This window comes from Neolamprologus multifasciatus, chromosome 14 (genome assembly GCF_963576455.1).
Source record: "Neolamprologus multifasciatus chromosome 14, fNeoMul1.2, whole genome shotgun sequence".
Classification (NCBI taxonomy): domain Eukaryota; kingdom Metazoa; phylum Chordata; class Actinopteri; order Cichliformes; family Cichlidae; genus Neolamprologus; species Neolamprologus multifasciatus.
In genome coordinates, this window is record NC_140452.1 from 16,541,117 (window position 1) to 16,561,872 (window position 20,756).

At 42.6% G+C, this 20,756-nt stretch overlaps 1 protein-coding gene across 2 annotated transcripts in view; it reads left to right on the plus strand.

Moving 5' to 3' along the window:
- The window catches only part of sptbn4b (spectrin, beta, non-erythrocytic 4b), a 103,615-nt gene that overhangs the window by 76,246 nt on the left and 6,613 nt on the right, over positions 1-20,756 (plus strand). Inside the window, exons 26-42 of one of the 2 annotated variants that reach the window (XM_085183866.1) lie at positions 2,926-3,189; positions 6,103-6,327; positions 6,550-6,639; positions 6,868-7,146; positions 7,386-7,516; positions 8,105-8,309; positions 8,571-8,816; positions 9,308-9,442; positions 10,973-11,217; positions 11,446-11,584; positions 12,157-12,241; positions 12,362-12,558; positions 12,688-13,706; positions 13,823-13,883; positions 14,044-14,300; positions 18,581-18,751; positions 20,635-20,677. In XM_085183866.1, the coding sequence (XP_085039992.1) occupies positions 2,926-3,189; positions 6,103-6,327; positions 6,550-6,639; positions 6,868-7,146; positions 7,386-7,516; positions 8,105-8,309; positions 8,571-8,816; positions 9,308-9,442; positions 10,973-11,217; positions 11,446-11,584; positions 12,157-12,241; positions 12,362-12,558; positions 12,688-13,706; positions 13,823-13,883; positions 14,044-14,300; positions 18,581-18,751; positions 20,635-20,677 (3,792 nt within the window). The remainder of the gene's footprint in view (positions 1-2,925; positions 3,190-6,102; positions 6,328-6,549; positions 6,640-6,867; positions 7,147-7,385; positions 7,517-8,104; positions 8,310-8,570; positions 8,817-9,307; positions 9,443-10,972; positions 11,218-11,445; positions 11,585-12,156; positions 12,242-12,361; positions 12,559-12,687; positions 13,707-13,822; positions 13,884-14,043; positions 14,301-18,580; positions 18,752-20,634; positions 20,678-20,756) is intronic. The other variant, XM_085183865.1, reaches the window with a different exon arrangement.

Consider the following 20,756-nt stretch of genomic DNA (forward strand, 5'->3'; position numbering starts at 1 on the left):
TGTCTTCCATCCTCCTTAGTTCTAGAAGGAAGTCTGGCCACTCAGCAACCATCGGGAAACGCTGGGCACTTCTTTGGGCAGTTATTCCTAAGCATGATCTAAAATATACTTTTACAAACAAACAGTAAATAGTAGAGCATTGAGATAAATCTGATTATTTTTTCATAAATCCAGGCTTATCAATAAATTTTACTTTCAAATATCAAACCTAGCATTATACTGTTACCTCATCAAAATTTATTTTTAGGTAGATTGTTGGTTTTGGCTGACCTTCAGTGAGTGATGTTTTTATGACCTACTCTCACTCACATTTACATCTCGGTGTTGCCTAGAGGTTCCCGTAACTGCCTTGCTTATCTCGGTGTCTGGACTGGAAGCTGTCTTATCTCATCACTGGGCTCCAGTTTCCAGTCATGATGCAGCTCTGTATGTCTGCAGATTTTATGATAACTCGAGTGAGTGAGACAGGATGTTGTCCTCTGTGGATGATGAGTCACTGCTCAAGGATACTTTAGCATCCTGGTGAAAATTCGAGGCAGTCTGAAAAGTACCACCCACCAAGAACCAAATGGTGGAAAATTTAGTCTTTTCTTCAGAAAAATAGGTCAGACAACTCAAAAAAAAAAAAGTTTCTGTTGCACAGTAAAATCAAATCTAAAATATAGTTTTGCACATTTTCACATCTTTACGATTAACCCTTTTTACTTATTCTTTTAATTCAAACGGGACATGAACCTTACAGGCTATGGTTGTCTCATATTTTGCCTAGCGCCTCCAACAGGTGCGGTTTTCACCCATGTTTGTGGTCCTCAGAGGAACTTGAAAGGACTTTAGATATGATCAGAGGATAGACGCGTTTTGATGTCAAGTTTTGGTTTTGGACTGTGCATTTTGAAGCTTCAACATTAGCAATTTAGCCACTGCCATGTTAATTTTTTATCCAGAATTTACCATATATTGTTCATCAAAGTTATCTGCTAATGTTAGCAAGCTGCATCCAACACACATATGCACATATCAGCTAATTAGTGACTAAAGCAAGAGCTTTGTGGATGGTCTGTGTCACACAGCAAGCCATAGTTTTAGTCAGATAAAGCGTAATCTTTAATGTAACTAAAAGGATACAAATGAATAAGTTATAAAAGTATTCACCCCCTGTATATTTGTTATTACGTTGTTATAAAGAGTGAGATTATCCGTAGCGGTCAGAGGAGTTTTTGTAGCAGGCTTCAGTCCGTAACTTTTGACCAAGGAACTGAGATGCAAATAAAAGCTACACGTTACCAAGTATTATTTTATTTTTATTTTTTTGATAAAGACAAGTTGGCAAGCTACTAGTGTGGCAGTTTGTTGTTTTTCACAGTTAAGCTGGAATTTTAATTCCAGTGTATATCAAATAATTTAAAGCCCGTGTTCCTAAAATGGACTTTGGAAGTTTGGCCCACAGTTAATTCCTTAGATTTTTAATGCTTTTCTATGTTTGTTTATAGGAAATCCTTTGTTCTTTGTTCATATTGGGGGATGTTTTTAGGTCCCTTTCTTTCTAATAAACACACAAACCAGCACCTCATGTTCACCTGCTCCCAGACTTATTTCATTTCGCCTCCTCTGTGAAATCCCTCCCCCATCTAATTGATATTCATACAGAGTGTGTGTGTGTATGTGTATGTGTGTGTGTGTGTGTGTGTGTGTGTGTCTAATGGTTCTGAATGGGATGAGGTACAAAAGGGGCAGAAATATGAAAAGGCGAGAGAGATGGGGGAAGGGACGTGTGGGGTAATTTATGAGGTATTTTAGTAGGAGGAGGTTTAATCTCTTTATACATACACACACACACACACACACACACACACACACACACACACACACACACACACACACACACACACACACACGTCCTACAACATTTCCACAGAATCAATATACAAACACAGGAAGACTTGTAAATGCGATGAAACACATTTATAAATTTATACCTGCTTCATTTTTTTTATATGTTCTGTATTTTATATATTATTTTTTACACGTTATTACGTCACATCTCCATGTAGTGATTATGATTATTATTTTGTTGTTTACTAGTATTTTCCCAATTTATTGTGCAGTCTCTAAATGTCTGTCCAAGGCTTCCAAAAATGACTTATAAAACCCAGAAACAGCTAGAAATGTATGAAATTAAGAGTTAAGACGCTAAAGAGTGTGATATTTCTATTAAAAATATTTAAAATTGTTACTATTTAATTTTCTGGTGGTTGAATACTAAATTGGTATACTAATGAGTTTTTCATTTTCAATGCTTTAGGTTCATAGTTTCGTTTATTTATGTACAACGTCATTGATATCCTACACTGCACAGATTTTCAACCACACTTTTATTGTGAAAAGTGGATTAGAGATCAATAATTATTTTTATTACAAATAGAGAAATCGACCCCACTTTCATAAAGCTATTTTAATGTCCACTTGACATTAAATTTTAGATTTCGATTTATGAGTGCAATCTCCATAAACGTTTTAGATTTTTGCTTAAATAAAATTTGCATAGCGGTGCAGACAAAGCGATCTGCATGAAAGCGATATATTCTCAGAGATTTTACATTTATGTTGGTACTCCCCAGGTGCTATTTAGAGATGTCGATTCACTGATTGATGTGTTAATTAAACTACATAATGGCCTTATTATCATAATAGGTTGTGTGTTTTTAATGCCTTTGTGATTATGAAGTGTCATTTTGTAGTTTTAATTGCCTTTTGTTTTCAGTAGTAAATGTTCTATTTGCACATTTGCCTCTGATCTACGTGTACTCTGGGCTAATTATACATTTTCGGTATGTTAATGAATAATCCTTTCGCATTAAGACATAAAAGGTCTTAATTTTCTCCCCCGTCTCCCTCTGTGTTCCCCCTCATTTCCTGTCCATCCAGGAGGGCCAGCAACTGATCCAGGAGAAGCCGGAGCTGAGCCCGGTGGTGCGGAAGAAGCTGGAGGAGATCAGGGAGTGCTGGCAGGATCTGGAGAGCACCACTCAGGCAAAAGCCCGCCAGCTTTTTGAAGCCAACAAGGCCGACCTGCTGGTGCAGAGTTACGAAAGCCTCGACCAGAGACTGGGCCAGCTCGAGGGTCAACTGGCCTACGTCGACCAGGGACAGGACCTGACCACCGTCAACAAGCAGCTCAAAAAACTGCAGGTACATAACATTCAAGTGTTTTTTGCCACATTGCTGCAGCCATTTCACCCACAGATGCGCTCCTCTAACCTCTGAAGTGGCTTAAGTTATGATTTCTTTGCACAAAGATGCTTTTTCTGTTTCATCTGTCAGGTAGTGAGTTCTTGGTTTCCAGAGTTTAGACTTTTATTGAATTTTAACCTGATAATAATAAATATTTAACTGTAAATGAACAAAAAAGCACATTAATTGAGGTTTATCCTTATATAACTGTATTCTTGGGTGGATTTTTTGAGGGAGTTTGTGGGTTTTTTCTTAGTTTTTCCGTAGTTTTAGCCCAGTTTTGCCCTAAACTGTTAACGTAATTCTGCATCTTTGCTTCCTTGCATGTTGAACCATCTCAGAGTGAATTACTGTTTACGTTGTTGTCGCTACACAGAGATGGCCTCAGCTCATTAATATTCAAACAAAACCTCATGTTTGAAAATGACTAACAGCAACATTTCTTGCTGCACCTGCACAGCTTTCTGTTTGCTTTCCATCTCATTTCAGCAAAGTCAGCTTCTCATAAGTTCGCGCCAGCATTAATCTTTAATTTGCACTGATGGTTTTTGGACACAACCGTCAGTGTTCGTGCAAACCAGGTGAGCTTTAACACAAGTCTCATCCCAAGATCATTTTACAATTACAGACGGTGACAAGTTTTTAATATGTTCACATATAGTTGCCAGTATCATGCTGGTTGTTCTGCCTGGTTAAAGGCTGATTGTTTGTGACTTATTGGACTCAATCTGTGTTTGTCGCGTATTTGGTTATTTTGTTATAATTTACTTATGGCACACACTAGCATTAAGGTAATAATTTATCTTCATTTATCTTCATTTTAAACACTAGACATCTGGTTCATGTATAATTCTGTCAGAGTGAGAGATAAGCCCTCTGTAGTGGGAAAACTGTGATGTTTTATTGAGTAAAAATAGTAATCTCTGCTTATTCTTAAACATGGCATCTGTGAGTGGATGCAGCTAGTGCTTATTTATTTGTAAGCACAATATACTCTAACTTTAGTAAGTTTCAATGTTCAGTTGACCCCTGTTACGTTTATTAGTACTAGTATCACTGTAGCTGTTTGCTTCAGAAAGGCAAACAGATCCAGTGTTGCAGCAGACATCCACACGTGGTTTACCATGAAGAAAGTGAAATTACTCTGGTCATGTGTCGCTGTGTGAGAAGTGAGTTGCAGGACAGAGAAACCATCAGCTTTTAATGCTGTTGATGTAAAAGCTAAAGTCCAGAAGAATCCAAAATAAAGAGCAGGATATAAATGTCCAGAAAACATTAGAATTTCAGGAATATTAGAAGTTCAGGAACATGGAACAAGGGTACAGCAATGAGGGACCACTCGACAAAGCACAAGAGGAGACTAAAACAGTACACAGTACATAATACGATACATAGAATACAATACAATACACTGAAGGGTGATTTGGCCAAAGTGGAGACACCTTTGTGGAGTGGAGACACACCATCATGATCAGTGTTTATTAGAGCTTAATGCTGGGAACAAGAGACTACCAAAATAAAACAGGTCGAGCACAGGCATGATAACCAATAGAGACGACCCGACCAGTGGAACACAGGGCAAAAAAATAAATAAACAACCTAAGCATCACCACGAGGATCATTAATAATAAACAAAACCCAAGAAACCAAAACGCTTGGTCAATGAACCAGGACCCAGGTGATATTTGGAACATCGCAAAAGCATTGCAAATAAATAGATTTGTGCAAGTCAGACAGTTTACGGGTCTGTGTTACAACACTGGACTCATTTTTTTATTTGCATTTGTGGACTCGTCGATAGATCTAGTAAAAAAGAAATGCCTGTTGCATGCATGACAGTTTGCATAGAGAACAAATTGGTGAACGTTCATCAGATCGAGATTAAAGCTTTGCATGTGTCCTCCTTTATCTTACACTGGGCCTGGGTGAAGTTCCTCTGTTCATCTACTCACTGAAGAAAAACTGTTGTAGCTCCTTTCCCCTCCCTTTAGGAAAGGAACTGCAAATGGGTGCAGCAACCTGTTAACCATATTAGAGATATTCCCTCTCATACAAAACCAAGAGTGAAAGAAAACTGAGCGTTTAGAAAAGTCTGGAGCCTGAGCTTCTTAAACAGCTGGGTTACTAGTTTGATGAATATGCATTTCTTTCTTTTTTTGGTCTGTCACCTCAATAAAAGAATCCAATTTTGGGCACACTTGCATTACATCTGCCAGTAAATGTGTGATCTTGGGATGTAACTCTCAATTTGCCCTCCAGCTGTGGTGGTTTGGGCAAGGCGGGAACTCGTTTATACAGCAGGTTCGACCCGGGCTGACGCACAGATTCATCCGTTCATTGCTTCATCATTTCACCAGACATCTCTCACTCTCCTCTCCCACAGCATGCCGCTTACAGCTTCCTTTAACAGGCCGCCATTAGCACTGCTTTACCACATCATCATAACTCCACTACCCAGCATCCATCCTGGCAAGGGGTACAGTAACCTTCAATACACTTCATGTCTGTTAACCACCTGTTCTTGTGCTGTTTTGGGTTATCCTCAGTCTCATCTTATCCATCTGTTGCTTAATACATATAAATCTACTTAATTTCATTCTTTTAAAAAATGTTTTATAGACATGGTAAGTTAAAAAGTTAAATAAAATCAGTATTGCAGGGAATAAAACAACTACATTAAAGTGAAAAAAACTAAAATCATGTAAACTTTCTGTTTTCTGCTGCACTCTTCATCTCACTCATGTCATTTTTATCTTCTCTCACATGATGACATGTTTCTTCCATCCAGTTTCTCTTGTCTCCTCTCTCCTGCCTCAGTTACATTCTTCTGCCCGGTAACTACACTCACCCTCTCCTCTTCCTCCTCCTCAGACCCTGGAGACCCAGATGGAGGAATGGTATCAGGAGGTAGGGCAGCTTCAGGTGCAGGCATCCTCCATCCCGCAGCAGACGCAGGTCAAGGAGACGGTTGCAGAGCGACAGGCCGCCGTGGAGGCCAGGATGGTGCGTTTGATCGAGCCGCTGAAGGAGAGGCGACGCATCCTGCTGGCATCCAAGGAAGTTCATCAAGTTGGGCGAGACCTGGAGGATGAGATTGTGAGCTGACAACACAACCAGATTCACACTCACTACACAAAACACAGGAGTCGTGTTATTGCATGTTGTAATTTTGTTATTGTTACTTTTTTATCTATTTGTAATTGAGGTGAAATATACCAGGCTTCTCTTTAATCTATACATGAGGTGTGGACATGCATGTTCACATATTCATACATGTACAAACATTCATTTCTTTTCCTCATACCATTGCGGTTGAAGTTGTGGGTCCAGGAACGCCTCCCGATGGCCATGTCTCAGGAGCATGGCTCTACTCTGCAGGCTGTCCAGCAGCTAATGAAGAAGAACCAGGTAAGAAAACCTGAATAGCCGCTAATTAAACTGCAGCCTTGGCCTGAAACCTTAACAGAGGTCCCGTTCCTCTTCACGATAGACCCCCTGCATGCTAAGGCTTTAAACTCAGAACTCAAGTCACTAAATAACTGATGACTTGTGATAAAGATAATGTCCAGCCTCTGAGTTCTGATCCATCCATTTACACTCTCAACATCTAAATAGCTCTTTCTGCCTCTGCTGTAGAATCTTCAGAGGGAGCTGCAGAGCCACAGGAGCAGAATTGATGATGTTCTGGAGAGGGCGGGGATCATTGGCTCCATACGCAGCCCTGAGGCAGACTGCATCAGGGCAGGTCACGACCAGCTGTCCCAGCTATGGGCTCTGCTTTGGGCCGAGACTGAGAGGAGGCAGCTGGTCCTGGATGCCATGTACCAGGCCCAGCAGTACTACTTCGATACAGCCGAGGTCGAGGCCTGGCTGAGTGAGCAGGAGTTGCACATGATGAATGAGGAGAAGGGAAAGGTAAAATGATTTGTCTGAAATATTTATTATTGAAGTAAAAAAAAAAAAAACTCTTTAAAATCACAGGAGCCGTCTTACACGCACAGTTCTCTGCAGAATATGCGATTGTCATATGAATATGTGATACTGTGTTTGTTGGACCCTAATGTGAGCAGGATTTTTTACATGCAGTTTTATTCTGTGTGTGTATACTGCAATTAAAGTGTCATTTCTCGTGTGTCGCTTCCTCCTCCTGCCAGGATGAGCAGAGCACGCTGCAGCTGCTGAAGAAGCATTTGGTCCTAGAACAGACCATCGAAGACTACGCTGAGACCATCGGCCTGCTTTCACAGCAGTGTCGGCAGCTGCTGGAGATGGGACATCCAGACTGGTGAGCTGTTAAACACGTGCACAAAATCTGACAGAAATTTCTGTCACGACATCTTAAATACAGAAAAGCACCGAATCTCTGGATTATAAAGGGTTTTTCATCATTCACTTCAGTTGTATTTTTATAGCAGTATTTCACAACAAGAGCTTTGTGTTATGAGGTAAAGAAACTTGAGAAAGAAAACCAACCTTAAAACGATAGTCTCTGATGAAGAGGAGAAAGATTTCTGTTATAACAGGAAGGAGGAGGCTTGGGCTCGGGGGCAGTCGTCTGCTGCCACTGTGTGGAGGTGTCAGAGGAAAGCAGAGAAAAGACAGAACACAATCAGCAGAAAGTAGACGTTAATGACTTGCAGTAATGGAATAAAACCACATGGTGAAAGAAAAAGAGGAGAGTGGGGAAGCACTAACTGATGGCGAGATCCTGATCCATAAATAATCCGAAAGGAAAGTTTAAATCCTAATCCTGAAAGTAGAAGGGATGTCTGTCTCTCGAGCTGGGGGAGGGGGGAGCAGTTACTGCTACACTCCTCCAGGCTTTTTTTTTTTTTTGTGCCTTACCTTACACTCTTCCTCCTCTCTTCCACAGCGAACAGATCAGCAAGCGTCAGTCACAGATAGACCGTTTGTACGTGTCTCTGAAGGACCTGGTGGAGGAGAGGAAGAGCCGTCTGGAGCAGCAGTACTGGCTGTACCAGCTCAACAGGGAGGTGGATGAGTTGGAGCAGTGGATCGCTCAGAGGGAGGTGGTCGCCAGCTCGCCTGAACTGGGTCAAGACTATGAGCATGTCACAGTAAGTGTGTCGACAGATGGCATCTGCACATGAATAATAGATTCAGGTAACAGATTTTATTACCTGAAATTTAAATATTACAAGTAAAATCTCAAATCTCATTTGATTGTAATGTCTAATTATGTTCTTTAATAGGACTTGAATGAATACTGAATGAATGAATACATTAAAATTAGCAGATCGATTTGCTGCAGTAAATAAAACATACAAAGAATAACGATTGTTTGGTGAATAACAATAAAGAACCTGCCACACTTCCAGGTCCTACAGGAGAAGTTTACAGAGTTTGCGTCAGAAACGGGCAGCGTGGGCCAGGAGCGAGTGACAGCCGTCAATCAGATGGTGGATGAGCTCATCGACTACGGCCACTCAGAAGCAGCCACCATCGCCGAATGGAAGGACGGAGTGAATGAAGCCTGGGCCGACCTGCTGGAGCTCATGGAGACCCGCGGTCAGATGCTCGCTGCTTCACACCAGCTGCACAAGTTCTTCTTCGACTGCAGAGAGGTAAGAGGAGCAAAGCCGAGACGGGCCACAAATTAAACGAAAGGACACACACATATACATATAATGCAGGATATGATAAAGAGCAGATCCATTTAATTTAATTTCACACTTTTATCTTCTTTTATGTCGGGTCACCACAGTGTACATTGGCCTTTGTGATGAAAACAGCTTGAAAAATCTAAGAAAATAGGAAAAATGTAAATCAGGTGCCGATAGAGCATTTCTGCCCTTTTTATTTAAGCAACATAATCACTGTTTCAGCCTTGCAAAAGGTGTTATGTGTGCAGAATTTTAGCATTTCTCAGCATGCCATGCTCTCATCCAAATGTTGTGATTTCTGACTCGGATGAATCTAAAACAAGTTGGAGGTGTCATGGTAGGTACATAAAGTCTCTGGTTACACTTTCCCCAAAGCTGCAACACATTTATTCTCTATATTTATCCTATTTTTCCCTACAAACAGGCAAAATTTCTACACTGCCTTTTTTCAGGTTTTAGCCCAGATTGATGACAAACATCGAAGGTTGCCAGAGGTTCGGGCTCGGCAGGGCAGCACTTCCAACACCAGCACCCTGCAGAGACTCCTGCACACCTTCGAGCAGGACATTCAGTTGCTTGTCACACAGGTACAGCTGCACATCGATAAGCAGAACCTCCTCTAATCTTCATTTAAGGAAAAATTAAAGGAGACTTAAAGGAAGAAGATTGATATTATCTATATTTGGTCTGCAGGAATCTTTATAGAAACTTATTTAGTGATTTTCTTTATTTGTAATTCCATAACAGATGCAATATGGCGAGTAGCTGTGAGGGGCTGGGTCTCTGAACCAGCGTTTTGTCTTATTTTTGTATTGTTTTCTTATGTTTACATTGTGCTCTGTTCATAAAATTCTGTTAAGTCTTGTTATTGTCTTGAGTTGCAGTATAGTTTAGGTCCTTTTACGTTGCCTTATTATGAGTCTGTCCCAGTTTTCTGTGTCATGTATTTTCTGTCTGTGTGTTTTCATGTTGCTCATGTCATGTCCACGTTTCCTGTTTTATTTTGAAAGAGTCTTGTGTTCTTGGTTCCTTACGTTTAGTTTTACTCTCCCCTTTGTCATTATGTCTCATTCTAGTCAACTGTGTCTTCATGTGTCTCCTCTTCCCCTCATCACCTCATGTGTGTATTAAAGTCCTCTGTCTCCCTTTGTTCATTGTCGCATCGTCTGTGTTACCTTCTCTACCCGTTGTCAAAGTTTCCCAGTCAAGTCATAGTTGTTATCTTGTCTCGTCATAGTATAAAGTCACAGTGAGAGTTAGTGTTCCCAGGTTATGTTCAAGTTTTTCCTCACTTTAGCCTTGTTGTATTTTCGTAAGTTTTCAGCCCTAAATAAAGGCTTGCTTTTAGTTATGTCCAGATTTTGTCTCCTCGCCTCTGTCTGCAATTGGGTCCTCTACTCTCTCCACATGGTCTGCTCCGGCAGCCCGTGACAGTAGCTAACAGGCAGTTGTGCTACTGACTGCAAGCAGTTTAAATGTGAAAGGAATAACATCTGGAATTTGAAAAAAAAAAAATTAATCATTAGCATTGACTATTAATATTGATTACAAAAGTGTAAATCATTTTTTGCATGCTATTTTAGAAGTTACCTGGCTAACTGAGTAATCCTAATTGGTGCAGTGCCCCCATGTGGATTTAAAAAGTAAAGAATATCAGTATATCAGAAACTGAATCCAGAAATTATAGACTTTAATGCATTTTTATAACCAATAAAAAAAACTGAACTAAATTATGTGAATTTGTTTCAATTAAATCAAATTGACATAAAATCTATTTCATTGGATAGTAAAGTTTTTGGTTCTTTGTGAGTCTGCCATTTTCATGGCAACACCATCTTCTTACTCTGCATTTAATTTAGCTTGATCTAGTCTCTGTCGTGCACCTGGGCAGCAGGAACAGTGCTACATTTTACTCAAGAAAGATGCAAAAGCACAGATGTTCTGTGCCTACTCAGGTGACAGAGCCTGTACCACTTGGCCCTGACGAAACACAGCTGTCTTGGCAGCTGTGTTTCGTGCGTCACTCGGAAAACAAACTCTCTCTTTCCTTTTTTCGATTCTGTTTCTTCTCTGTTCAGTTGAGCTGTTTACTAAAGCTTCCCTACACGCTCTGCCAGGTGCGTCAGCTGCAAGAGAGCGCAGCCCAGCTGAGGACGGTGTACGCTGGCGAGAAGGCCGAAGCCATCGCGTGCCGTGAGCACGAAGTGATGCAGTGCTGGAAAGAGCTGCTAACGTCCTGCGAAGAGTGTCGGGTGCAGATCACCACAGAGACGGACAAGCTGAGGTTCTTCGGCATGGTCCGAGATCAGATCATGTGGATGGACTCGATCATCTGTCAGATAGGGACAGGAGAGAAGCCCAGGTATCTACAATACCTTCTACATATGCAAATGGCACCCTGCATAGCAGCCTCAATATCTGTTCACCACATGCACTGTTTAAGATCAAACTCGTTTATTTTCTTTTAAAAAAATGTACATATGAAATATCCTTTTGCTTTTTATGGTTCATTATAATAACATGTGATAGTCAGCATTCGTGGGCATGGTGAAAGTCTTCAGTGAGTTCAGGTTCTGTGTGGTTCCTGCAGGGACGTGTCCTCAGTAGAGGTGCTGATGAATTATCACCAGAGTCTTAAGAGTGAAGTAGAGGCTCGCAGTCAGACCATCCTGGAGTGTATTGAAATGGGAAAAACCCTGCTGGCGGCTAGAAACCCTGCAGCTGAAGAGGTGAGATGAGTAAACATGATAAAGACTGTCACTTTAAGTCCAATTTAAACACGGATATCTAAACCTCAGTTTGTTTATAACTTTGAAGACTCTGGTTGAGTGGGCTCACAAGTCGATTAGCCTCCTCTGCAGAGTCATATTGCTAGCTTTAGGCTCTACTAGAGGGGCTTTACATGATTCACTAAAATCACCCTTGTTTTTCGTGCTGGGGCTTGGTGCAGCTTCTCAATTCATCCTGTATCTCTGTTATAGCTCCTCCCCCTTTAAGGAAAAATTGTTCTAATTGGCTGCCTTTTACAAACAGAAGGTTTGACCAGCAAGGATGTGCCTGCTATACAATGAAACTAAGTGTGGAAAACCAAATGAAGCCTGAGCTTTTCCTCTTAATGATCTCACTGCACCCATGTGACAGTATATGCATGACAGAAAACTTTAGAGATCCATGTTAAGAAACATAAGGTTTTATATTTTATGTGTGAGAAGGAATCGATTCCTTATAATATTTCAATTGTTTCTGAGCATCCCTAGAGCTAAACAGACCTATGATGTAATTGTGATATCTTTATTCTCAGATCAAAGAGAAGTTGGACAAAGTGATCGCTAAGGAGCGTGAACTGTCTGAGAAGTGGGACAAGCACTGGGAAGTCCTGCAGCAATGTGAGTGGATGCAATGGCTTAAAAAGTAAAAAAGACAGGGATGTGCAGGAATCTGCCATTTAGAAGTAAATTAAGATGCTTTCTCTCTTCTTTTAATGTTCTTATTTGTCCTGTTTGCAGTGTTGGAGGTTCACCAGTTTGCCCAGGAGGCGGTGGTGGCAGAGGCATGGCTGACTGCTCAGGAGCCGTTTATCAACAGCAACGAGCTTGGAGGGAGCGTAGATGAGGTGGAACAGCTGATTCGTCGACATGAAGCCTTCCGCAAAGCAGCTGCCACCTGGGAAGAGCGATTCAGCTCACTGCGGCGGCTCACCACGGTATTATCATCATCCTCACTGTGCAAATATGTCCTCAGTTTAGACAAAATCAGTAGCACGTTCCAAACATACTCAAATTGTTGATGAAGACTTGGTAATTTCATCTCTGGTTCTGTTTTCTTTCTGCAGGTAGAAAAGCTAAAAGCAGAGCAAAGTAAACTGCCCCCAACTCCCCTCCTGGGTCGTAAAGTCTTCCTGGATCCCCAAGATGCCTCACATAGTCCACCCACTCTCCCCCGCCTCCCAGTCTCCCCCGTCATGAGGCAGACTATATATGAACAGAACGAAGCCAGCTCTCCTCCATCTCCCTCGCCGGCCACCCCAACACCTTCTCCATCATCTGCAGCTCGGCGCCTGGGATCAACAGTCGCCAACTACACCCCTGTGATGAACGGCTCCAGCTACCGAAACACTCTGGATGTCCGGGATGGAAGCGTAGTGGGTGTGGCTGCAGGTCTAGGCCGCCCGGCTGCATCCTCGATTGCATCTATAGCCACAGCAGCGATGCTAGTGTCAGCCAACCAGGCACGAGAAAGTGCCAGCACAGCAAGGGAACAGACGGCAAAGGTGATGAGTCACCTGCATCCGGCACAAGCGGCGAGGGAAATTGAGGCAAAATCCTCCCCGTATCTCCGGCAACCCAAAATCAAACACTTAGATGATGCTGTGACGCCTCTGATTGTGGCCAGCCGGCTGGAGAAGGCAAGAGAGCGGGGGAGGGAGAGAGATATGATGATGGGGACAGAGAGAGCAGAGGTAGCAGTGATGGCCGAGGTGGTGCTTCAGGAGCCGAGCCGGGAGCGTCTGCACAGCGAGCCCACCAGAGGGCCTCGAGGATCCAGGACTGACCCTTTGGGCCACGCTGAGCCTCAGGGCCAGGCACACACTTATCACCACAGGATAGAACGGCAGCTGTCCAGCGAGCAGCTCATCCAGGCGCGCAGGGATGAGCTGCCTCAAGAGGTGTGGAGGGAACAGGCTGAGAGGCGGGAGAGACGGACGTTGGAGAGGCAAACTTCCAGCGAACAAGAAGGTCACGGGGGCCACGAGGGCCGGCGGAGAGAGAGGGACAGGCACCGGCTGGAGAGACAGGAATCCAGTGAGCACGACACAGGGAAGGAGCAATCGGACAGACGCTCAGCAGGAGGGTGAGACTTTGAGAGTACTGCAGTCCATTTTAATCTGGATGTGGATGTAAATGTTATTGTAGTCAGTTTTTTGAGTTGAATCCATTGTGATGTGAACAGTAGGTATTTTTCCACAGAGACAAGAGGTCCACCATGGCAGAGATCGTAGAGCAGCTACAAGAAAGAGAAGCAGCGCAGGTCTGGGTTTAGTCTATATAAATAAAGTGTGATATTTGGGGGCATTTAGGGGTTAATTCTAAGTTTTGGCTAAACTTCCTAAAAAGAGAAAACTGGGATAAGTAATAGTTTTTCACTTTTGAGCCATAAATCAAATTCATCGCCTCTCCCCGACCCTTAGGCCCGCGGTGAGGTGCCCCGACTGTCTAATGGGATACCAGAAAAGTCTTCCCGTCCCGACCGCCCTCGAGCTCGGGACAGACCCAAACCACGACGCCGGCCACGACCCAAAGAGCCCGGGGAAACGACGCGGCGGTCCAGATCTGCACCAGCCCAGAGCAGCCCGATCGTCCCCCAACCGCCCACACATACGGCACACCACGAGGGCTTCCTTTTCCGCAAGCTGGACATTGAGAGCCTGAAGAAGAGCACCAATAGGTGGGTGTTCAGGGTCATAATGATACCTGATACCTGATAGGAGTTATACAGAAGGAGGATGGACAGTGATGTCATGAGTATCAAACTTTAGGGATTCCAGTTAATCAATTAAAAGCTATTTATGTTCCACAGGGGTTATTGAGGTGCAGAAAAAATTATTGTTTCATCGACTTATTCTTAAATATTAGTTTGAACAAAGCATTTCCAGCCCTCTAAGTACCACTTTCTCATGACACTGCTGCTTCCTCCATTTAATAATTCAACAGGAGTGACAGAGGCATGACTTTAGCATGTTGAGCTAACAGGCTAACACACGGACATGTTGAACAGATGCATGACACACACAGGCTCACAGGTTGATTCCATCGTGTGTTCAACATGAAAATACTCAGAAGAGCTTTGGAGTTTCTCAGGAAAGCAAAAGCTTACCTTTTTATATTTTTATTGAGATGAAGTTTGAATTTCTAGCTTTTTCTGTGACACAAAAAAGTTCTAGACTGTCTTGTGTTTGTATGTGGTGGAAAGAAGGAGGTAGTCACAGTTTGTGGTGTTGCCTGTGCCTGGCAGTGGGAGATTACAGCTGTTTAGGGCTGGGCGATATATCGAGTTTTTAACCTGTCAGCACGCTCATGCAACCTCTGCTTGCTCCTAAGGTTTTCCTGCCGCGAGGAGAAGTCATGTTAGCGTTGCCAAACAATGAATAATAACTAAATAAAATCAAATAAAAACTGAAGGAGTTATTTAACTAGAGGTTAAAAATGTGAGAAAAATCAAAGCTTCTTAGTTCATGCAATAAAATGTTCTTTTCAGAACCTAAAAAACAGGTTTTTACCTTTTTGAGTTTAAGGCCAAACTGAGCTACAGCTTTAGAATAATCACACAGCTACACTAACAAATTAATTTAGGTAGCAGTAGATGTTTTGCAAGGTAAATAACTGTTTTGGTCATTGCAGCTGGGTAAAGAGTAGTAGTTCCTTGCTGGAAACATCTGTCTGAAGGCAGGTATAGCTTAGTGTAAGATCCCCATTAGCTGCAGCAACACTACAGGTTACAGAATACATGCCCCAAAATGTATTTTGTAACGTATTCCGTTACGTTACTCAATGAGAGTCTGAATACTAAATATATTATCATACTTTTTACAACTACATGGATGTACTATTGCTGTGTGATTTATTACTATTACTGCAGGTTACTCGCCATACCAATACTAACTAGATGTTTCAATCTTAATTTAAATGAGTAACAGTTGGGTGGACGTTGGGTAAGGCTGCACTTTTAGCAGCGATCTCATATTAAAACTATTCTGCGTGTATATAAAACAGGTCCGCGGTTCCGAACCGTAGTAAAGGGACCTCTGGCTAATACGTCGGGTTCCGTGTCGGGCTCGTAGCCGAAAACTAGCTTTACTTTGTTGTCTGAGTCAACTTTGCTAGCGAGAGACAGACAGAGGTGTTGAAAGGCTGCTGCAACGGAACTTATTGCTTCAGAGGAAAACACGAACACAGTGTACAGTCGAGTCTTAACAGCTTACTTACAACTGGGCTACACTGCCCATGAGGCTACATTCTTTAGGGCTATGCCTGTAACACTCTGCCTATTGCTTTCATATGAAATCATTTTTTGAACAATAATTTTTTAAAATATTTCTTCACGTCATTATGCGGGCCTCAAGTAGAGGTGACATGGGCCGCAGGATTGAGACACAGACATTAGAGCCTCTTAATGCGTGTTTTGTTTGGGTTTCTGCCAGCGTGGAATTACCAGAAATAGAGAGGGTATAGCCGAACATATGAAACAGGAAAAGACCGCTGTGTAATTTCTTTATTTCAACAAAGTAACTGTATTCTAAATACCACCTTTTTATAAAACGGTAACTGTAACGGAATACAGTTACTCATATTTTGTATTTTAAATACGTAACGGCGGTACATGCTGAATATACCATACAAACTAACTTTGGCTCTTTTGCATTTTGCTGATGACCATGTCCGACATGGTTTGTAAATGCATTTTATACTGATAAGTCTGTACATGTAGTGAAGGACCTGAAGGCTTACTGCACTTTTCTGCTATAAAGGTCTTCTTTCATAGCAGATACTGAGATATTGCCCAGTCCTGCAGTTGTTAATTTGTACTGAAGAGTAAGAAAATCAGTGATGAGTACATGAAGCAGGAAAAGGATTCACTAATGTAAATCTTATGTCAGCCTCTGAATATATTATGTCTGTCAGTGCTGATTGTTAGGATGTAATTAGAGCACTTTATTAGATCAGAGGCCTGCAGGATTCCCACCGCATGTGAAAACTTCATGCATGACGCTTACGATGCCTCCTGATCTAACGCGAGCCCACAGAATAAAACACAGGAGACTGACTGACTGGCTGAGGAATGCTGTGGGATGGAGCTGCTGGTCAAACACACACACTTATGCACACAGCCTGCCCTCCACTGATGACCACCCTGCTTCTTCCAGAGAGACACCAGCAAGAAAGTCTCTCTGCACTGCCCCCTGAGGGCTGGGCTGACCTTGCACAGCTAAAAGCTCATCCCCTCCCAGCTGTGGATGAGTCCCGCTCACGCACCTACTCAAGGCAATGGATGAGTGTGTCGTATGTACATGCCCTGTTATGTACATGGCAAGGTAAAGCACAATGTCGAATGGCTTAAATCCGGACAAGTGTGAATCTCCAAAGTGCTCCTCGTTGTTAGCGGTTGATGCCGAGAAAGAAAGCGAGGATGCATTTAGGGAAGGACTGAGATTCAACCTGTCTCTGTTACATCTCTACGCGATGAGACACTAAGTAAGTTGATGTGCACATTAATATTCTGGTACCTTATTAGGGTATGGTGCCTGTGAAAGGTGTATGAAAGTAGACGACAAACTTCCACATCTATGCTTCGCATTAAATTGAGGTTACAGCTGTGAGCGCATTCACATGTCAAATTTCTTCTGAAAAAGTTTAAACTTCTTCCCGAGGTGTCCTGTGCATAATGTACAGGAAGAGAAAAGTAATATCTGCTACTGTAAACTAGGAAAATACATTAAAAACCCCACACCAAGGAACAGAGATTTAAGAAACATTTTTTTAGCTCAAGGGAACCTGTTGCGCTCATTTCCAACTCTTCCCAACAGTTTTGGCTCTTCCTTATTTTTTCTTTAGTTTACCGCTCCTTCAAGCCATTTTTCTTCTGCCTTGAAGGCAGAAGGCTTGAAGGCCTCTGGATGTGGTTAGAGATGACCACGTCGGGGATATCTGCACTCCCCGCCATCACACAGAGCCAACAATAGAAAAACATTTCAAGAATGAACTTTTAATAGGTGTTGTGAGCAGTTCAGACATCACTTATCACTTGCACCATTGGTTTTTTTTACCCGTGTATCTACTGTTGAGTTTGAAATCAGGATATTAAGCTGCACACGGAAACTTGCTCTGAATAATACTGGCAGTACTGTGCAAATGTTTTAGCTGCTAAAAGTAAAAGGAGAATGTTTAAAATAAAATAATAGAAAGTGAAGTAAACAAAAATTAAACTTCTTTTTAAAGTCTGTGGAGATTTGCCACAGATCATCTGTGGAGCCTGGCTGTCTCTTTATGTAATCTCACACTGGCTTCATGTGAGGGCCACACCATCTGCTGCAGAACTCTTTGTTCTTCCTGTGGCTGAAAGTTGCCCTTAAGGACTCTGACTGTGTGTCTGGGCGACTGAAGATAAAAATATAAACAAGTTCCTGAAACTTGTGCACAGTACTGCCGATGTCAGCTATTAACTGGAATGCTGTGTGCATGTAAACACGCTCACAGAGGGAAAACGAGCATGTCTGGATTTTAAGCCGCGTTGTTGCCAAAATGGCATTTTAACCAAACTCCTCTGCCTCTTTTCTCCTCTCTTCCTCGGTGCTGCTGGCTGCCCCTCTTGTCTCCTCCAAGGTAAGTCATATGTAAGCCTCGCACACAGGTGCACACAAGCTGTACGTAGCCTTCCTCCCCATCCCTCCATCCCCCCACCTCCTCCGTCTGTCTGTCCGTCCGTCTGTGTTTGTTCAGCAGTGTGTTTCCTCTTCCCTTCTTGGGGCTGCTTCATCCCGCCTACCTACCTGTCTGCTCTGGTCAGGTGAGTGAGGTGTTAGTGTAGCGACTGTGATTCTGCAGCTCTTCCTGACTCCTCCTGTCCTCCCCCACCCCTCCACCCAACCTCCCTCCCCATGCTCCTCTTTTCCTCCCACCTTTCCCTCCTCTTCTTCCCTTCCCTTCCTCTCCCGCCTCCCCCCACCACAGCAGATCATGGGTCAACCTGTACTGCGTGCTGAATAAAGGGGAGCTGGGTTTCTACAAGGACGCCAAGAACACCACGACGCCCTACAACAACGAGCCGCTGCTCAACCTCTCCCACTGCCACTGCGACGTCACCAATGGCTACAAGAAGAAGAAGAACGTCTTCACGCTCAAGTAATCGGCTGTTTTCGCACTCACATGTACTGCAGGCAGGCACTTTCATGCTAACCCGGATGAAGCTAAAGTCGTTAGTGTGTTTTCACTCTTTAGGGCCTGGGCACATTGTAAAAACAAATAGTTTGAGTAATTTATTTGGTCATAACGACAAACCCAGATTTGATCTAGTAAACCCATTGTACATAATTCTGGTATTCCAATAGCTAAAAACCTGCTTCTAGACAAAAAAGGTCACATTTTCTTTTAGTTTTCAAAAATATGACACTTATAATTAGGGATGGGTACGGTAGTAACCAGACCGAAAAGCAGCGCACATTTCGGTGCTTTATTTCGGTGCTTTTTTTTCCTGAGATGTCACACACTTTGAATTCTAGCCAATCATTTTACGAGGATAGTAGGCGGGTCCAGGTACATACGTTTTTTAGAGCAGAGCTACAGATTAAAAATGCCCAAGGCGAAGCGGTCAAAAGTCTGGCTGTACTTCACAGCAAAAGATGCAAACTCAGCAGCCTGCAACAAGTGCTTTAAGCTGATACTGTGATACTGTCAAAGGAAGTAACACCTCAAATCCGATGAAACACCTGGCGACGCATAGCGTTTTTTTTTTAAAGCCGAGAAATGCGCCGTATTTGATAGCTTGCTGCGAGACCTCACACCGTGCACATCTACTGCGGGTGTGGTGCCTGTTATTGGACCCGGAGTTAGCAACATCCCCCAAAAACCCGAAGAGGAGAGTCCTGGCCCCTAGCCCTGCTAGTGTAGCAGAAATGATGACGGATGATGATGGCAGCAGCAGCCGTTCTTCTCTGCTTGAGTAGCTTAATGTTGTTCGTGTATACTTTACGTTGAGTAGGCTAACCACGTTTTTAAATTAATGCATGTAAGGTGAACTAGCAAACATCATCATAGCTACATGCGGCTGTCTTCTTGTTTCATGGCAGATACTCCCTTCACCCTGGCCAAAAAGGCTAAAATGACCAAAGAAAAAGTGGAAAACAGTTAAACATGAGAGGTTTTTGGACAAAGTTTGTGTTTTTTCCATTGTTTAAGCACTGCTACCAGCCAAGAGTGATACCATATATGCCCTATAGCTGCAGAAAAGGCTAACATTGTTATCTTTTTACAAAAAAACAGCTGAACATGAGAGGTTTTTGGACCAATTTTGTGTTCTCCATTCTTTAAGCACCGGTTTGAGCACCGTTTAAGCACCGGCACCGTTTCAAAAGTACCGGTTTGGCACCGGTATCGGATAAAACCTAAACGATACCCATCCCTACTTATAATCTTTCCAAACTGAAATGAAACAACACTTTCTTCCATTTTTTTTTGGCCATGAATCGTTAGCATCCTGCTAATGCATGCTGATTGGTCAGCTAAGGACTCACGATGGGATGAGCTCCCTCGATGGAACCTGTTTACAGACGATAACTAGACGTTAGAAGCGTAGTTAAACCACAGCTGAGAGTCGTGTTTCAGAAGCAGCTGGTTGAAGGTGACTGAGATCAGAAGGCTGTTTACTTCATGCCTGAAATTAAAAAGGCAAATGCCTTAAAGTGTCTGACACCTCATAATAATTACAGAAAGATATTTTACTAAAATAGAAATCTAAAAATAGAACATGTGATACAGTGAGGGTGAAACATCTTTCCAAATCTTAAAGAAGAACTTAAAGTAGTCTAAGCTACACAGACATGGGGATTTCCAAATTGATCTAAGTTGAATTTTAGTTAAGTAAAAGTCAGCAGTAGCAAATGACTCGCACTTTTCCTATTTTCCCTGGGCATCCACACTGTCGTTCTGTGCCTCACAGATGGGGCCCACCCCACAGTTTGGGGACCACTGCTCCAAGGCTGAGTTTAACTCTTCTTCTCTCTTTGCAGAACGAAGGATGGCAGCGAGTTTTTGTTTCATGCAAAAGATGAGGTGAGACATTTTTTCTGTTTCCAGCACGCCTCAGAATAGTGAAAGCAGCTGTAACTGTGCATCTGCACGTCATCGAAAA